Below are 19278 nucleotides of genomic sequence, written 5' to 3'. Positions count from 1 at the left end.
GAGAGGAGCAAGAAGCCCCAAATGTGAATTTGAGGTAAATTATTCTTCCTTTATGATATGCCTAAATGCATAATGATAAATTCGAAAAGACTAAATAATACCATATATATAAAAAGAGTAGACAGAGGGAGTAATAGAAAGGTAAAGGAATTATCTCAGATACCTACACCCAGTAAATTTCGAGGACGAAATTTAAATTAGAGGGGAAGAATTGTAACACCCTCACTGTAGCTATTTCATACATTCTACTATTCTGGTGACCGGTGTCGGTCCGAACAGCTAGAACATCTGGAAAAATATTTAGACTAGAGTGAAGAGTCATAAATAACTCAAATAATAATAAGAAAAATTTAGAAAAAAATTTTAGAAATAAAATACAACCAAGTTAAATTAGCCGGTGCTCTAGCGATGGGTAACCCAGTGGGAAGTTGTTGTCTTCTCAACTAGAAACCCTACACCTAGGGAAAATTTTATGAAATAATTTTTGGGACTTCAGAGAAGAGTTATTGAGGTTTCTATGGCATTAGAATGCCAAGAAAAGGCTTAGAAAAATTTTTCAATCGGTACAGACAATTTTAGTCTGTTAAGCCAAACGGAGGGCATTTTGGTCATTTCGTCTTCAGAGATAATTTTTGGCCGACTTGTCCAGTTAAGTAAATAATTATTATGATCTAAAATATAAATAAATATTGCTAAAAATTGAATTGAAAATGAGTAGAAAAGAAAAGAAAAGAAAAGAAAAATGAAAGAAATTAGGAATTATGACATCATATGATGTCATTAAACACTCTCCACCCAATCACAAATTGACAAGCCTTTTAAAAGGAATAAAAACTAAATAAAAAAGAGATAAAATGAAAAACCAATCTGCACTTCCATCTTCAAACAGCCGTACCATAGACACACAGAGAGAGAGAGAAGGGGTTCCACCATTGATGAAGCTTGTAAGCTTCATTTTCTCCCTTATCTCACCCCAAAACTCCTAGTTGTCTTCACTAATATTTCATCTTACACTTTGAGAAAGCTTTAAGTAGCAGAAAATTGAAGAGAGATTGAAGTTTTAACAAGTCAAGGGTTAGCCAAATTCAAGATTAGTGCTAAATCTCTTACTTCTCTCTTTATATTTTAGATTTGAACCTTGAGTTAAGTTAGAAAATGGAGAAAATTTGAAGAAAATATGCATATTATGAACATTCTAATTTTTGGCAGCAATGGGGGAAGGTTCAGAATTGTTGATTTGATTGAATTAAATTGCTTGGGAATGATGTTTGATAATTATATTAGAGTTAGATGTTGATTTGTGTATGTTAAATAAAGTGTTAGATTGTTAGGGTTAGGGTTTTTAGATTTAATTGAGGGTTTAATGCTTAGATGTTTAAATTAAATTCTAATGGTCAATTAGTGACCATTTGATGAATTTTGACCTTAAATTGGAGACCATTGTGGTATTGGAATTGAAATGGTATGCTGCCTTGAGTGGCCCTGTGGGTCAGGATGTGAGTCTAGAATGTTTGGGCAACTATAACTGGAATTGTATAGGTTCAATTGGTGCAAGGCCAATTGGAGATGAAACTAGACACATAATGGCACAACGTTGGTGAAGAAACCCTGTCTAGAAAACCAAACCAAGTTGATCTAAAAATTACCCTAATCCGGGTGACCATTATGCTGTCCCTGGAAAATGACCAAATAAATAATGTTTGTTCAAATGGTCATAACTTAGTGTAGAAAAGTTCAATTGATCTGAAATTTTACCAAAAGAAAGCTGAGATCCCTACAACTTTGATGAAGAACACAAACTTAAATTCTGAACCTAACCAATTCAAATTGCTAGTCCAAATTAGGACACCAAATCTAGCAGAACCAAATTGCCCAGAAATTCTGGGTGCAGGTCAATCCGGCCAGTTATGGTAAAATGACCATAACTTAAGCTACAAAACTCCAAATAGAGTGATTCGAAAAAAGAAATATAGCTAGACACAATAAGGAACAACTTTCATAAAGACAATTTTATGAAATTCCTACTGTACAAATAACCAATGGAACAGTAAACCTAGGGTATGAAATCTGAAAATTTTGAATAACATAATATAAGCTTTGAAATGGTATTGGAAATCAATACCAACAAAAATAAAATACAAAATATGGTATCTTGGAGAACTTAGGTTTAATAAATTTATTATGTATTAAAAAGTCAATAATTTGAGTGAATAGTAATGTGAATAGTAGTACAAAGACACAAAGTGTAAGAACTAAATTGGTAGAGGAAATTAAAGTATGAAATTTAGAATCCATGATTCAATAAATTTATTATGTATTAAAAAGTCAATAATTTGAGTGAATAGTAATGTGAATAGTAGTACAAAGACACAAAGTGTAAAAACTAAATTGGTAGAGAAAATTAAGGTATGAAATTTGGAATCCATGAAACATTCATGGATTACTTGAAATAGAAATAGTAATTCACCTAAATGACTTAATGAACATTTAAGTTATGTGAATATATAGTTAAGATTTGTATTCCCATCACTAGTAGGTCTAATTAAATATAAGTAATACCACTTAAAATATGAAATGAAATTAACCTAAATAGATTGTTGAGTATAAATGGGATGAGGTTTACATTAGGATTTATGTTTCCATTACAAATAAGATAATAACACCTTGTATGAGTTATGAATTCATATAAATATTGTAATCAATAAATGAATCACATGAAAATATGAATGGAACATTAGTTTTCTTTATGAGTAAAGGAGGAATGTCTTGAGTACAATGGTACATGAACACCATTGTTGTGAATTGTGATCAATACGAATGATGTAAGTAATGTATGAATATTATGATGAATGTATAAATTATGGAATTTATTGTGAAATAATGAAGTCATAAAACACAATATATTAATATTTAATGATATTATGTGCCCTTGTATTGCCTAGACATATGTGTCAGATTGGATAGATTGGCATGCCAATAGGGTATTATTTTAGCAGTACTGCGAAAGGCTTTATGCCTATTTTCATGGCTTTATGCCCGCACTCATGGCTTTATGCCCGCATTCCTGGCTTTTATGCCCGATTATGTGTTATCATGGCTTTTTAGCCATACTGATTGCATACGTGGTTGACGTTCTGTGTCCCATGGTATGACGGCCCGAGGCACTGTGGTGTCCAGTGCCAACGACCTGTTATCTAGTTTAGTCAGCCTGTCATAGGTTACTTGGGCAGTGAGATTTATTGAAATAAGTTAAAAATATTAGCAATTAAAAATATTAGAAATTAAATAAAATAAATGAGCAAGATGACCTAAAATAAATTAGAATAGTTTTTTATTAGAAAGAATCGAAATGAACTGAACCGATATTAAAATTTTACTTATTATGAGATAATCTTAGACAACCTAGAAAGTATTGAGAAAATGCTAAAAGATTAACAAAGAAAATTATAACATAAATAAATATTGCAATTGTGACTTACATAATAATATAAGCATAAGTTTATTATTTTTAGATCATTTCTCTTTGTACATTGTTACTGTACATTGGCGAAATAAACACTTCCAAAGAAGACTAAATTAGGATCAAACATATTAAATTTTAGAAACCGCATGTGAAGTGTAAATAAATTTTAATTATCCGAATTTTGTTTCTATCTTTATTTGTATATTATTTCCTTATTATATTATTGCACCACTAAGCAGCAATGCTTAGCGTGATGGAATTGTTTCCTTCGCGCAGGTACTGAAGCTAAAACCCAATGGATATTTGACTAAAAATTTTAGGAGTCCAGATCTACAGAGTGTCAAAGCTTATCACCTCCTCAGCAATTCATGTAGCTATGGCCCATGTATATCATTTTATGTATTTTGTATGCGATAAATATTTCGTATGTTGTAATTCGTATGTTGTAATGTAAATTAAGAATTGTAAGTAATATTTATGTGATGTAAATTTATAAATTGATTATTTCATATGTAATTAAATTGTATATCGTGTAAATTAATGAAGATTGAAAATTATCATATATGAGTTGAGAATGAATGGAAATGGAATATGAAATTGAATTTTATAGAGGATATTCGAATTGATGAGATAATTATGATTAGTATCAATAAGATTTTATTATTAAAATATTGTTGAAATTTCAAGCAGGTGAATAATAAAATGCGCCAAACAGAAATAAAACAGGGGAAACTCCGCCGGTTTCTCCATAGAAAAATAATTGATATTAAATTAAACGAATTCAAAATTACTAAAATAATAAAATAAGATAAGATAGGGTGCTCCGGCACCGAATGTAGCACTCTTTGCTCGGCTACACTATAGTCGGGTGAGGGGTGTTACATTTATATATAAGATAAAAATTCATTCAATCATTAATTCATTAACCTAACTTCTTACTTATAGTGTTGTATTCTTTTCTAACAATTTAATCAATAAATATAAAAATATGAATGGAAAAATTTATGAAATGATCAAATTATTTTATAATTTTTTAATTTACAATAAATAATATTAACATTTTAAAATATTAGTCTTATTATAATTCTTCTTTCAAAAAATACTTATATAGATAAAAATCTTAACTCATAAACAATTTTATTAATTAAATGATAATATATAATTTATTAATATTAAATAATAATATGTAATTTAAAGACTTAACATTTAAAAAATATTTTTTTCAATTTTTATAATTATAGCTATTTTTTTAACAATTTTAGCATGATTTTAAAAGTTTTTTTTTTTTTAATCTTTAGTTAAAATTGAGTTAAATCAATTACCATAATATAATTTTGATCGCTAATTTCTCTTTTGATCATAATTTTGACTACCAATTTATTTTAATTTTCACTACTCACTAAAAATAATTCAGATCAAATCAATATGTAAAACTAAAGATAGAAGTGAAAGCTTTTTGTTAAAACTTGATATGCATGGCTGCAAAGTTTTTTGTTTTTTATGATTGGATGCCAATTAACTTTCTAAATATCAATGATACTTGCTTTTGAGTTTGGAAAGCTATTGCAAAATTTTAATTCATACATTTGTTTAGCTGATTACAACCTATTTTCTAGTGAAAAAATCAAATACAAATGATCGGTTTTTTATATTATTAGGCATGGTCAAAACTATTGAAGACAATGAAAATTAGATGTAATTTGATTGTATTTTAGTTTGAGCCACAAAATTTTGCTTTTAGTGTCTATTGAATTGCTAACTCTGTAAATGTGAAAATATTTTTTTTTCATGTGATTGATTGAAGGTAAAAAAGTTTTTGAGCTAAAAGTCATGCAAATTTGTTTTGCGTTTTTTTTTCTATCATAATATTAGTTATCTTTTGTTTTTGTATTTTTTTTTTTAAATTGGTGAATGATGAGTATTAGATATTTAATTTTTAGTGGAGATTTCAAAGTAGAAGAAATCAAAATGCAAAACCCAACTTAGAAGCCAAATTTGAGGTTCTTCGTGGTTAAGGGTTGCTTTACAATATGTACTCTAATAATTAGGGGTGTTCGGTTTCAGTTCAGTTTGGGATTTGCCTAAGAATCGGAACCAAATTGGAATTTCCAAATTTCGGTACGGTTCCGATTCGATTTTTCATTGTTTCGATTTCAGTTCGATACAGTTCTCGGTTCTTCGGTTCCAGTTCGGTTCAGTACGATTCTAGTTTGGTTCTTGATTCTTAAAATAATTTTATGTAATTATTTTCTTAAAAGGTCATACTTGAATTAGCATTTAAGTTTTAAATTGAGTTATTAATACATAATATATCATATAATATATCTTTTAGTTATATCTAAATTATATAATCTTTAATTATAAGGTGCATATACAACTTAGGATTAAATATATTATATAATATAATAGTATATCATATAATATATATTTTAATTATTTATTAATCATATAATATTTAACTATAAGATACAAATATAATTAAGAATTAATATATATATATATATATATATATATATATATATATATATATATATTAAGAATGAGAATGTAATTTAATGTATTTATAACTAAAATTATTAAGAAAATATAGAAAAATGAATTATAATATTAAGTTATATTTAGTTTATAATTATATATAAATACGTAAGTATATATAATTATATTGAAAGTATATAATATATCTAAAAAATATATATATAAAAACATATATATAAATTCGGTTCTCGGTTTGATTCAAATTCGGTATGGTTCTGGTTCGATTTCAGTATAATTTTGGTTCGATTCTTAGTGAAAAATCAAAACTGAATCAAAGTATCAAAATAAATTTGGTTCGGTACAATTCCTGTTAATTCGGTACAATTTTTCGGTTCGATTCAGTTCCCCAAAAATGGTGCACAGCTCTACTAATAAGACTTGATAAAGCTATGCTTTTTTATCAAGATCATGATCAGTATGATGAATCATATTAGCTGGTAGGACGATGGTGACTTATTTGCCATGAATTTCGTTACGTATTATTGTTTTTTTTTTCTGACTTTCATATGATTTATTTGCAATTTTTAACTTTATTTTTAAATAAAGATACAAATGTAAATTAGTTGTATAAAAGTTTAAAAAAAAACCTGTAATACATAATTAAATTCAAGATAAATAAGAGATTAGGTTCCCACCAGATAATATAATTCATCTTATTTATCATGGTTTTGTAAAATAGCACAACTTTATCAAGTTTTACTAAAATGCAATTAGTAAAGAAACCCCTAACCACGAACAACCTCAAATTTGATACCTAAGTTAGAAATTTGCATTTGGGTTTCTCCAACTTTAAAGTCTCCAGCACCAAAATTAAATATTTAATACTTATTATTTATCATTTTAAGAAAAAAAATATATAAAAATAAGAGACAGTTAATATATCTTAACAGAAATACAAAAAACACAAAATCTAAATATTTGTAAGCCAAAAATTTTTTTCTTCTTCTACCAATATCATTAAATAATATTTTCAAACTTACAGACTTAGCAATGCAATATCTATTAAAAGTGAAATCTTTGTGTAGCAAAATTTTTATTATCTTGAATAGCTTGACCATGTCCAGTAACAATAAACACCTATCTCTTGTACCTGCATTCTTTGCATTAAAGAATGGGCTATAATCAGCCTAAGAAATGTATTAATTAAAATTTTGCAACGGCTTTTAAAAAACTCAACAGTAAGTGTGACATTTAAAAATTTTTTTCGCACTGAAAAGCATAAAAAGGGAAAGAAAAAAAAAATGTAACTTTTTCTGTTATGCTTAGTAGCTAGGGATATTGTACATTTGTCTACGAAGGAGAAGGGATAGGAGTGCAAAACTTGAAGAGTTTCCAGAGGCAAGACTTTTAAAAATCTTAAGTTAAAACGTCTTGAATTTTTACGAAATAATAGTACTTAAATCATTGTAAAATATTTTGTATATTAAAAGAAAATAATTAGTATAAAATGTTTATATATCCAAAAATTAAAATTTTCATTAAAAAATTAAAGTTACTTTATACTTTTAAATATTTAATTTGACTTAGTAAATATCTAAAATACATTAAAATTTAAAAATATTTTATTATAATTGCTATCAATATAACCATATAATTCTAACAATTTTACATCAATTTAAACATATTTAATAATTTGGAAAAAAAGAAAAACTTTTCTTCGGTATATAAATATATATTTTTTAATATTACCTTATAATTGATTGATTTGTCAGCAGGTATATACATACTTATTGGACATTTATATAACAAGTAATTTTTGCAGTAACATAAAAAAAAATAATAACCTAAATATAATCAAATAAATAAAAAGAAAATCAATTACTTAATTTGAAAAGGCAAGGCAAATCATTATCAGGTACACTTTCAAGCTATAAAGAATTGAACTTATTGAGTGTAACTTTAACTTTCAAAGAAAGTTTACCATGATTGATGGAATTTTTCTGAGAAAAGTCATTTGATTTTGTAGGTTCAACTTAGCTAACTTCTTAGCTTCTATTTATAATTGAACTCAAAAATGGAAATTTCATTTAAACACAAAATATATTAACTTATTTGTAACTGCAAGATATGAAATCTGCTAAAGTTTGAGAGGCTCAAAATGTGAGGAGCTTAAAAGGTGTGATAAAATCAACGATTCTAAATTTTATTTATTTAATTATTGAATAACCAATGAAATATGTGTTCTGTTAGAAACACAATTTTTTTTCATAATTTTCAACTTGCATAAATCTCTTAATTTAGAATAAAATTACTTTTAAAATGACCTATAGGTTCAAACACAAGATTTTTGTGACTGAATTAGGTGGAAAATTTTCTTTGACCCACTGCGCTCCAATAGGCTTTTCAACTTAGTAAGCTATCTTTTTTTTTTTCCTCTCTCTAATTTTGGGTAAAATACTCTCAGATTTTAACATTGTGAGTTTTTTTTTCTTTCTTTCTTTTTTTTTTTTTTAAGACTTGGTTACAAGAAAACATCTACCGCAACAATATTGAGAAATTATAAAGTCCAATTATTAATATACACAATAATTTTATTATAATTTTAATTATAGTGAATCTCATTATAATCAACTGTACCATGTATGAAATAATTTCTCATGTTACATCATACCCAAAGTATGTCCAATCCCAAATCGTATGCACAAATTCTACGCAAGCAATGACTGAAAAAAGTAAAAAAATCTTTTGCAAGTAGAATTAAAACTAACAGAACATTAAAAAAAAAAAAAAAAAACGTGAAAAGAAAAATAAAACCATGTGTGTATATATATATATATATTCCCTCAAATTAAAAGCTGCATTTATCACTACGCTGGGACAAGAATTACTTATGAGTAACCTCTTAGTGGATTGGTAAATGTCCTCTTGGTTGCTTTTTATCAGCTGATGTGTGCGGTAATATTCTTTGGTTTGGGCAAAGGAAACCTTAAAAACTTTTTCTTGCCTAGAATCGGTCGCAAAACTGCTAGTAACAAAGGAACAAAAACAATTCAATGTGAAGAACATTGATTTGTCGTTGAAACATGAAAGCACTAAACAATGCAGAATAGAAAGTGTCAGTTCAATTCTCATTGTCTAATATATAGAACAGAACCTTCATTAAGGTTGAAACATCAAATGCAACAGTAATAAAAATACGCCCGATTTTTACATTATTAGAAGAGTCCACTTCTAATCTAAGCATCCTAATCTGAGTGACCACTTTTAATCTTTTCCCAGTGACTAAATTTTTATGTTAATAGTCAACCTATCGCATCCCTCCTCATTCCTCCTCACTTGCTCAGGCTTAGAACCAGCTAAGTGTTGCTAAGCTCACGCAGCAGAGTTCAAAACAAAATAACGAGCAAAAAAATTCCATTGATACATAATTGAAAACAAAATTTCAATCGTTTAAAGTAAGAAAAATAACAATATTACAAATAGACGAAAATAACTTTGAATCATAAAGGAAAATGAAAGGGAGGCGTTGCGATGCAGCAGGGTACTTACGGTTAGAACTTAGGAATAAAGGTTCAGTGAAAAAAAAATATATATGATATGAGGTTGAGCCTGGAAACCATGACTCATATATCGTTATAATAGCAGTTTACCAAAGAACTACAAGATGTTAAGGTATTATATTTTTCTTGAAATTTAATTTATTTTGGTTTGATTCTATCAAAATTTCTTTTCTCAAAACCAAACTGAACAGAATAAACCAAGTGCTCACCCCTACATGATAATACTTGTGAACAGAAATGTACATGTGCACTCTTCAAGCAAGAGCAAGGGATTGTATATCATTTTGAAAGCTTTGTGTGTCCTAATGCATGATGAAATAAATTTAAGACACATTTCTGTATAACATGGTTATATGATGCAGCTCTAGTAATATCCTAAAGTTTGGAGGCATGAGCTGTGATTTTGCTCAAGGCAATTGCTGTCTTCGAACCAGAAGAACGCCCCAAATGCTTGCAGATGAAATTTCCTGCTAAAATGACCTTCTGGAGATCCACATTAGTCTTGACTCCAAGACCATTGAGCATGTAGACAACATCTTCAGTAGCAACATTACCAGAAGCCCCCTTAGCATATGGGCAACCCCCAAGACCAGAGACTGATGAATCAACAGTGTTGATCCCCATCTGCAAAACAGATACAGAGAAAGACTCCTTTAGAATTCTGAAAATGTTGATACGTTCTATCAGTTATAAGTGCACAGTACTGGTTAAATGATATTGTACTTAAAAGTTTGTTTAAACAGAAAGAGCAGAAAAGGCATAAATTGATAGTATATCAGCAACCATATACAGTCTTTGATTGACCTCTGAGAGAAGTTATACATGTCATTAATAGAAAGGAGAAATCATTGATAAGTGATGCATCTTGATAAATAATAAATATGAGAACAACTAAAGGAATGAAATCATGAACAACTACAGGAATGAAATCATGACCAGTCGTTGATCAACCACAAAACTCGCTCTAAACCTTGGCTGATAAAAAACAGTTGACAGATGAAGCATATTGGCAATATGGCACTCATCAACAAACATGGACTTGGCATCTTGAACAGAAACAAAAGAAACTGGAATGCATACTGAAATCAATCTCCTCAGAAAATAACCATGGATGTCAGTGATCCGCAATGGTATTTTTTTTTTTTTCAAGTAGAAAACATGAAGAAAAGCTGCTTACATGGAGTGATGCTAGAATATTTGAAAGAGCTTGACCATAAGTGTCGTGAAAATGGACAGCAAGCTTATCAACAGGGACAACATTAAGAACAGCTCCAAGCATTGGAATGACAGTACCTGAGTCATGGAAAGAGAGAAATAAAATAAAATAAAAATTAACTGAGTAAAAATTAAATAGTTAATCTCTCTCTTTCTTTTTTTTTTTGGGACAAGCAACATCATTCTAGTTCAGGTTTGAGCCAGAAAATCCCTAAGGTGAAATGGGACTTTACTGCTCTGATACCAAGAAAGTCCAATGGGCAAAGCAAGAGAAGCTTTGTCAAACAATGGTGTCAAAAAATTAGCAAGAGATACAGTATCTTAGACAACAAGAGAAAATGCTCTCTGCTCATCAGTGGGGAAATAAAAAAACAACTGATGTGCCATATTATCTGATAAGTTCTGGATTCTGAAGGCACAGATATGGGGTTTGGGGAATCAGGATGGTGATATTGGATTCTTAGTGTATCATCTGAGATGACCGACAGTGTCCCATAGGCTAATGTTAAAAAAGGTCATAAAAAAGTTTTTCTTCCTTTTCCCCTGCTGAGATGTATTAATCTCACCAGACTAGCTGTAGGAGAAAACTACCCCCGTTATTTCATCTCAACCCTCTAGCATTTTGAAATCTGTTTTGATATTCAAGAACTTGATTTTGCCCACTTGAAGGGATGCTCCAAAATCTCTTTGCTAAATAGGGTATTACTTTGGTCTTTTTTAGTTGTTTGACTAGTACTCTCAGAAACACCTTTTAGATTTACAACATTATTTGAGAAATTTGCATGGATGTACAAACTTAAGTGTAAATATTTTACAATTTCAGGTTTTTTTTTTTACTATTTAAAACATAACAGCAATTTCTTTAATTCTTTGTTGAAGTGTATGGGATGTCACTCAAACAGTTGCATCAAATTCTAAATAGGCTTTCTAAATTTCTTAAAACTCTTATTAATGACTACACAGCACGTAAGCAAATCAGTCAGAAAAAAAATATACAAAACTGAAACATAAAATAAACTCAAAAAAAGAACAATTTACAAATTATTTTATATTCTTTGCTACAGTATTCTATGGAAAAATTTTGCCCAGCTAAAGTAATGGGAGAATAAACAGACCGATAAAATGTTACAAGAAATGAATTAAAGAAGTAGACAGGCCAAAGACGTCTAAGAGAGAGAAGACAATTCCTAGAGATGGTACTCATCCCCCCTAGCTTTCTCTTTGTGTGTGCACGCGTGTGTGTGCACGCATGTGTGTGTGTTAACATTTTCCTTTTTATTTCCATTTTTAAGCATACGACTTTGCACCACAATCCCTAAGGCATGCTTCTCATTTGCTCCTAGGTGATGGCACTTTCCACAAGCCTTTGAACCTTCTGCCTTAGGCATGCATTTAACTACACTAAGATACATTGTAATTCTAACTAGCCCACAAGGAAATTAAAGATCATGGCTTCATTTGATTATTAGAATAGGATAGAAATAGGTAAGTTGTTCCAAGTTTTGGTTCAAATTAAAAGTGAAAAAAAAAAAATTATTTCATGGAATGGCTATTTCATTATCTCAATGTTCAACTAAAATTTAAAATAAGTAAAAAATATTAGTATTAGCAAAAGGAAGTTTCAAACATTACCAGGAGTACCAACACCAATTGTATCACCAAGGGAAATTTCAGAACAACCCATATCGCAAAGTCGTTTAGCAACATATGCAACATTTGACGGAGATATCATTCCTTCTACTGGACACCCCACAACACATGATATATATCTAATAAGATTAAAAGTAATTATTTGGTTAATCTACCAAAGCTTGTCATACTAACCATGCAGCAAACCTATTAGGTTAAAAAATAAACTTTGAATACCAAATATCATAAAACATTCACATAAGATAAGATTTCTCCTCATTGATATGGAACATTAAACATCTCCAAATCTAAAGAAAAAAGAGGAAAAGGTACAAATGTTTGGTCTTTAAAAAAAAATTAAAAAAAAAAAAGACTTGCTGTTTTATAATGTAACCAAACATCATTTCTTACTTTCCATATTCAAAAAATGAAACAGTAAAGGGGAGAGAGAGAGAGAGAGAGAGAGAGAGTATGAAGAAGAGGAAAGAAACGAAAGTACTTTGCATATAAACCAATCAGAGGCTACGTTATCATTACTGATACAATCAAAGGACCCCACTCCCTTCTTGATAATATAAAAATAAAAAGCTAAAAGAATATACTCCTAGTTCAGGAATATGTTCCCACCTAGGGAATGTGCCCAAGAATATGCCACCCTCTCTACTTTCCTTATATATAGGGCCAACAAAGAAAGTAACCAGGTTCTCTCTTCTCCCTCTCTACACTCTCTTCCTCCTCCCTCTCTCTACCCTCTATCATCTTCATTCTCTTACTGAATATATAAAAACTCTAACTTGAGCATCAGAGGATCCTCACCAAGGACATTCCCAATGGACCTCTGACCCATTTGTCCTTTGTTTTGCAGGTCCCCCTTAGCTGAGACGAAAATGGGACACATATGGGAAGTTCGAGGCTTCATCAATTACTTTTAGAGTTCAATACAACATTAATGTTGAGAATTTTCTTAATGAAAATTTGAGGACTATATGTCTAGCTATGAATCCAGTAACTTCCAAAACTATAATGGCAAACTCATAGATAATCTCAATTAATCATACCATTTACTAATTGACAATTTCCAAATAATTATAGGTAGAACTGATTGAGCAATCTTAGACATAAATCATTGAGAATTCCATAGTTGTTATGCTGAAATTTTGAGACACTTTTTAATAGGAACTAATTTATTATACGTAAAGTATATTAGCGAATCCATGTGGATATTCTAATTTCATTCCACTACATAGTGTTCTACATATATTGAAGTCTTTGTGAAACAAAGAGACCCATGATAAGTAATTACACATGCTAATCCTATGATAAGTAATTATACGTGCTACTCTTTCTTTGCTCCGCACATTCATCAACTCTTCTGGAGGTTCATTATTCCCTATTTGCAAACTAGAATTTTACAAGAATTCAGTTCAATTCAATTCATTTCTTTTTAGCCAATTCGCATGTTTAGAATATATATATATATATATATATATATATATATATATATATATTTTAAAAGAAATAGAAATCAAGCATGATAGTATGAGAATTCAATTAAATTCTTTTCTTACAAATGAGTTATTCAAAAGGAAATCAATAAGGAAATACGTATGTATTGTTGCAAATATACAAGTGTAGAATTCCTACATCGGAAAAATATAGGATGACTGAGAGACATATAAATAGGAAAGATCCAAAAACTCATTGCCTTAAGGTTTTGGGTTAAATGTGATGTCAAGCTCATGAGTGTGTCCTTCACAAGACCTATCAAGAAGGATTCTCCACAGGCGCTTTGGGCTCCTTAGATTTCTAACAAGAATATGCAATCCTAAAAAATGCTTGTTTCCACTTACACTAACCAATCAGAAAATTTTATGCCCAACAGACCATAAATCTAAACAATAATGTTCTATGATATAGTAGTACTGTTATCATTCCATGCATTGGAGCACACTAACCTGGTATAAATTTATTTAATGTAGTTCAAATCCCAAAAAGGGGTATATATAAGTTCAAAGTCTTACCCACGAACAGGAATTGAAAGCTTGCTGGCAGCAAGGGCAACATCATTATAACGACCCAGACTATCTTCAATGCTGCAATTGATATTTGACTTTGAAAAAGATTCTGAAGCTGATGCAAAGATGGCAACTTCCTTCGCTCCAGCTGCAACAGCTGCTTCAAAACCCTAGAAGGAAAAAGTACATAGCTTCAGAGAATACCTCCAAACAAGTTCCAACAGTTTTTGTAGCATCAATTTCTAGTTGCAGCGGCATACTTTCAGATTAGGAGTTAATACTGGAAATCTAGCACCTTCAAGATCTCTAATTGCTGCCATTACATCCTTTGCATCAGCTAGCTGTAATCCAACCATAGGAAACGTTCAAAAATAATGCATTAGAGGGCACCACTGATATAGGAAAGGTTGGATAATCTATCTATTAGTGCTCTTATAGTAGGCAAAACTTGAATAATTGACAGATATTGGGACTTAAAGTTAAACTAAAATGTAGGATTAGCAATACAATTTGAAAGGGATTTAATCACGAAAGAGGGCTAGAATAGAAAGAAAAGAACAAGGGTTCTAAAGGCAGCAGCTTAGAACAGATCTTTGTTTACGGGCTGATTAGAGAGAGAGAGAGAGAGAGAGAGAGGGGGAGAGAGAGAGGATTTGTTGGTTATTGGGTTGCCATGAATAGTAACTTGGGATGCTATAGGTATAAGAAATGCATATAAGGGGAAGAGTGTGATCGCTCTAGGCATACCTGTCCTCTAAACAAAATTAAAAACTCATATTTCCATTATCAAAATCTAGACAAAAATAAATTGGTAATCCTAAATAAGAAAAATCATAATGAAAATCTATGAAATTTTGCTACTAAAAATACTCTGCATTTCCCAAACAGAAGTAACATAACACTCATCGATAAAAGATTAGAAGAAAAATATGTATCATCAAAATTAAGATTGAAAAAACAAACTAATTCTAAATTTCTCCATCGAAAACAGACAATTAATGAATTCAAATTCTTTAGTGTACCCACCCAAAAAAAAAATTAGAATAGACCTCTAAACAAATTCAGGAGAGGCTACATTAAAAAAAAAAAGGAAGAAAGGCTAAAAGAAGTTCTCTACAAAAGAATTAAAGTACATAATTCGAGTATAATAGTAAGACATCTGAACTGCAAGCTGAAATCTTAACAAGACAATGAACCGAGGGATTCAAGAAATTTTTCGATTATAGACTACCAAAACTGCTCATCCAGAAAATTTTGATTATTTTAGTCAATTCAATCCTCCCTCACCTGTGGTACCCATTTTGGTGAGACAAAACTTGTTGCCTCAACAACAGGCAACCCAGAAGAAACTAGCATTCTAATCAACTCAACCTTGACAGGAGTAGGTACAACATCCTTCTCATTTTGTAATCCATCCCTTGGACCTACTTCAACTATCTTCACATATTCTGGAATGCTTCCTAAAACCTGCAGAATCAAGTACTGTATTAGTATGCAGAAATTTTATTGCACAGGGAATATGAAAATTGAAGAACAAAATCTCAAGCACAAGAACTAAATGGTGTTGTAGAAGATACAACATGCTTGACTAAACAAAGAAAGCAAAGAAATTACAAACTCTGCTCAGAGTAAACTTGTAACTCCCTCTCTTACAATACATTTTCCGCAATATATATATATATATATATATATAAAGAGAGAGAGAGAGAGAGAGAGAGAGAGAGAGAGAGAGAGAGAGAGAGAGGAAATAAATAGTTCTAAAGATAGCTGATTCACCTTGTCTGAAAATCCTCTTATTGATTTGTCATTTGACAAGAAATTATAATGACGACTTGACATGTGCCAATCATGGCAATGATTATCAATTTCTAAAGAATTCCCACCAATACTTGCATGTGTAAGAGTCAAGAAACCAGCCGGAGATACATTTCTTCTTTGTCCACTCCAGTATATTGTCTCTCGTGTATCACTGAATTGAATAATAATAATAATAATAATAATAATAATAATAATAATAATAATAATAATTCAAGGATCATTATTCTATTTAGACATCAAAATAAACAAACGAATAAACTTAATCTGTTCAAATCACCAAGGAAGAACATTATGTAAAAGTGTATTGTAATTCATTACCCAGGCCACTATCCATAAGCAATAGAGACTGAAGGCAAATGAAAGCCTTCTGAACTCAATTCTTGATGATTATATAAACTCATTTCGACTGTTAATATGCTCAGCACGTCGGATACAAAATAAATAATAATAATAATAATAATAATAATAATAATAATAATAATAATAGATCAGCGCTTACTTGGCACCTTCTGAATAGGAAACTCCAAAAGAAATGTGCCCTTGGAGCAAGCAGCTATCACCTGAATTAATCGTCGAGGGAAAAGGGATGCAACGCCGGCAAAGCTTATCAAAAGCCTTCTTTGAGGCTAGCATCGCAAAATCAAACGAAGCTAGAGTATATTTTGAGGAAAAAACTGCTTATTATCAGGGACCAGAATGGAAGTAGGAAAAGAAGAAGAGAGACACCATCAATTTGCTTTGATAACAGACCAACCGATAAGGCTGGGCATTTGGTTTGGTCGGTTTGGTTTCGAACCGAATCGAACCTACCGGCCAAACTGAAAAATCAAACAATCAATTATAAAACCGATCAGCGTGATAAAATTGAACCGAACCGAACCGAAAATCTCGATTCGGTTCAGCTTTTTGATTTGGGTCGAGAACCATTAATTCTAACTCTCTAATCACCCACATACAACCAAACATGGATGATGGAAACTAACATCCCAATACAATCAATCAAAAGACTCATATAATCAGCTTTCAAAAAGAAAACGATTAATTTGATGCAAATTGCAGAAGAATTGTAGAAACGATGCAGTATTTCTTTGAGGCATTTTATCAAACAAATGAATTACAAAACTTAACTCCCAAAACTGCCGACCACGAAGTTTATTTGCAATGAACTCTTAAAAAGAAAAATTATATAACCCAGCCAGATTAAAAAAGGCATCAATTTGCAAACAAAACTCTGCTGCACAGACCTTCTAAAGCGATTAAGCGATTTGTTGAGAGGGGTGTCTTGCCTTGGACGAGGTCAAGCGAAGGCACGAACCTAGTGCGGCTGCTAACACAAAAAATACACACAAAAGTGATGAAGTGAGAGAGTGTTAGGATAAAAGAGAAAAAAAAACAGAGGATTCGATGCTATGGGAAGCTGTGTTACAAATGAGGAACAGCGCCGCTGGATTGTTGGAAATGAACGACGCGCTGGAGCTGGAACGAACGACTTCGGCGCTGCCTGGGCGGAAGCGGAATGGGATTTGCAAGAAGAAAAATCCGAGGGGAGAAAGGGCCGAAAGGGCCGAAGGAGCTTGGGCCTTATATTGATCTGGTCTACGACTGAGCCTGGGCTTCCGCTTTTTACAGGCCTAAAAAAATATTTGATCGGTATGGTTTTCTTCGATTAATTTGTGTAAAATAACATAACCGAAAGTTGAAAATTATATGAAATAATAACTGAGCTGAATTATTTATACTTAGGCTATGTTTATTTTGTGAAAAAATATTTTTTTTACAAAAATAATTTTTTATTCTTTTAATATTTGGGACATTCGAGAAAATGAATCGATGTTCTAATTAATTGAAAAACTATGCTTTTTTTAAAGGAATTATTTTTTAAATTTTGATAATTTTATTAAAATATAAAAATATTTATACATGTATAATATAAATATATATCATTAGTTTAATATTACAACCCATAATAAAAAACGTTTTTATTAGAAACATTTTCTTAAAAAAAATTTCATTGAAAATATTTTTTATATATAAGTTATTTTCCGTTAAATAAATAGCGATTAAATAACTAAACTGAATAAATTAAATTGGTTTGATAATTAAATTTAAATAAAAATTGTCCACTGAAATTTTTTTTCTTTTTTTTTTTTTAATTTTAACATTAATTATTTGTTGCTTTATGAGAAGACTCACCCCCTTTGAGTTGTATAAACTAGAAAATGTGAAATTCAATACAATTCATGTTTATTATACCTTCAACTCTTGTCCTTGAGAGGGAAAGATAGAGAAAGAGAGTGAGGTTTAGGGCTCAGTGAGTAAAAGTTAACTTAATAGAGAAAGACATACATTAATATATTTATATAAATACATATGCAATACAACAACCATATGATATTTTTACAGCACAAACAATTTACACCAAAGTAATTTATGTCACTAGTGGCCCCTTTAGCCATTATATATGTCCAATGTGCCCGAACCATTAAATGAGCTCTTCAAGACTTCCTCTTAACATAACACATAATGAATACTAGGATCACAGAAGTCATGACTTACTTGAGATGGATCCTGTAACCCTTGATATTGGGATGTTTAAGACACAAAATTTATCTTACCCGACATCTCTTTCCTTTGTTTGCAAATATAAGCTCATATTGCATGCATGACTTTCCTTTTCCTTTTTTTTCTTTTCCAAGCATGTCATCCATGAATTACCAATACAATTTAAATTATGCAGCACATTCATGAACATAATATATTTATTTATTTATAAAGATAATCCTAAGGATGCAAAATAGTTAATAATGTACATCACGATGAATGGATGCATATGTGTGCATTAAGAAAATTGTTACTTAAAAGAGTTTAGTAGATTCTACTCACTTAGAGTTGCTAGACTCTTATACTTTACCTATTGCTATATAGCCCTTTAATCCCTTGTCTCTAGATCCTCTATGCCTTATCTTCAAGTCTACAAGGGAATAGTTATGGATCTTGGTTTAGGACTTAAACATAATTAGTTAATTTGGGATTTCTCAGTCGGTAGAGGTTTAGCATTGGCCATATACTGTTCATGTGACTGTTCACCCCATAATCCGACTTC

The 19278-nt window shown here is 30.5% G+C and overlaps 1 protein-coding gene across 3 annotated transcripts; it reads right to left on the bottom strand.

The window, feature by feature from the left end:
* Positions 1-9682: 9682 nt before the first annotated feature.
* On the bottom strand, positions 9683-17744 carry LOC110655127 (uncharacterized). Of its 3 annotated transcripts, none has more exons than XM_021811323.2 (10): positions 17602-17744; positions 17420-17499; positions 16675-16849; positions 16134-16326; positions 15645-15824; positions 14618-14698; positions 14364-14527; positions 12346-12482; positions 10676-10791; positions 9683-10122 (listed from the first exon to the last, which is right to left on the bottom strand). In XM_021811323.2, the coding sequence occupies exons 3-10, from the start codon at positions 16806-16808 to the stop codon at positions 9874-9876; spliced, it is 1254 nt and encodes a 417-aa protein (XP_021667015.1). In that variant the 5' UTR covers positions 16809-16849; positions 17420-17499; positions 17602-17744; the 3' UTR covers positions 9683-9873. The 3 variants fall into 3 exon arrangements, with proteins under 3 accessions (XP_021667015.1, XP_021667013.1, XP_021667012.1); XM_021811321.2 differs by having other exon boundaries at positions 16675-16825; positions 17602-17685; XM_021811320.2 differs by lacking the exon at positions 17602-17744 and having other exon boundaries at positions 16675-16993; positions 17420-17490.
* Positions 17745-19278: the final 1534 nt, after the last annotated feature.

This window comes from Hevea brasiliensis, chromosome 3, assembly GCF_030052815.1.
Source record: "Hevea brasiliensis isolate MT/VB/25A 57/8 chromosome 3, ASM3005281v1, whole genome shotgun sequence".
Classification (NCBI taxonomy): Eukaryota; Viridiplantae; Streptophyta; class Magnoliopsida; order Malpighiales; family Euphorbiaceae; genus Hevea; species Hevea brasiliensis.
Note: the sequence above shows the minus strand (reverse complement) of the source record. Positions and strands in the feature narration are given on the sequence as shown.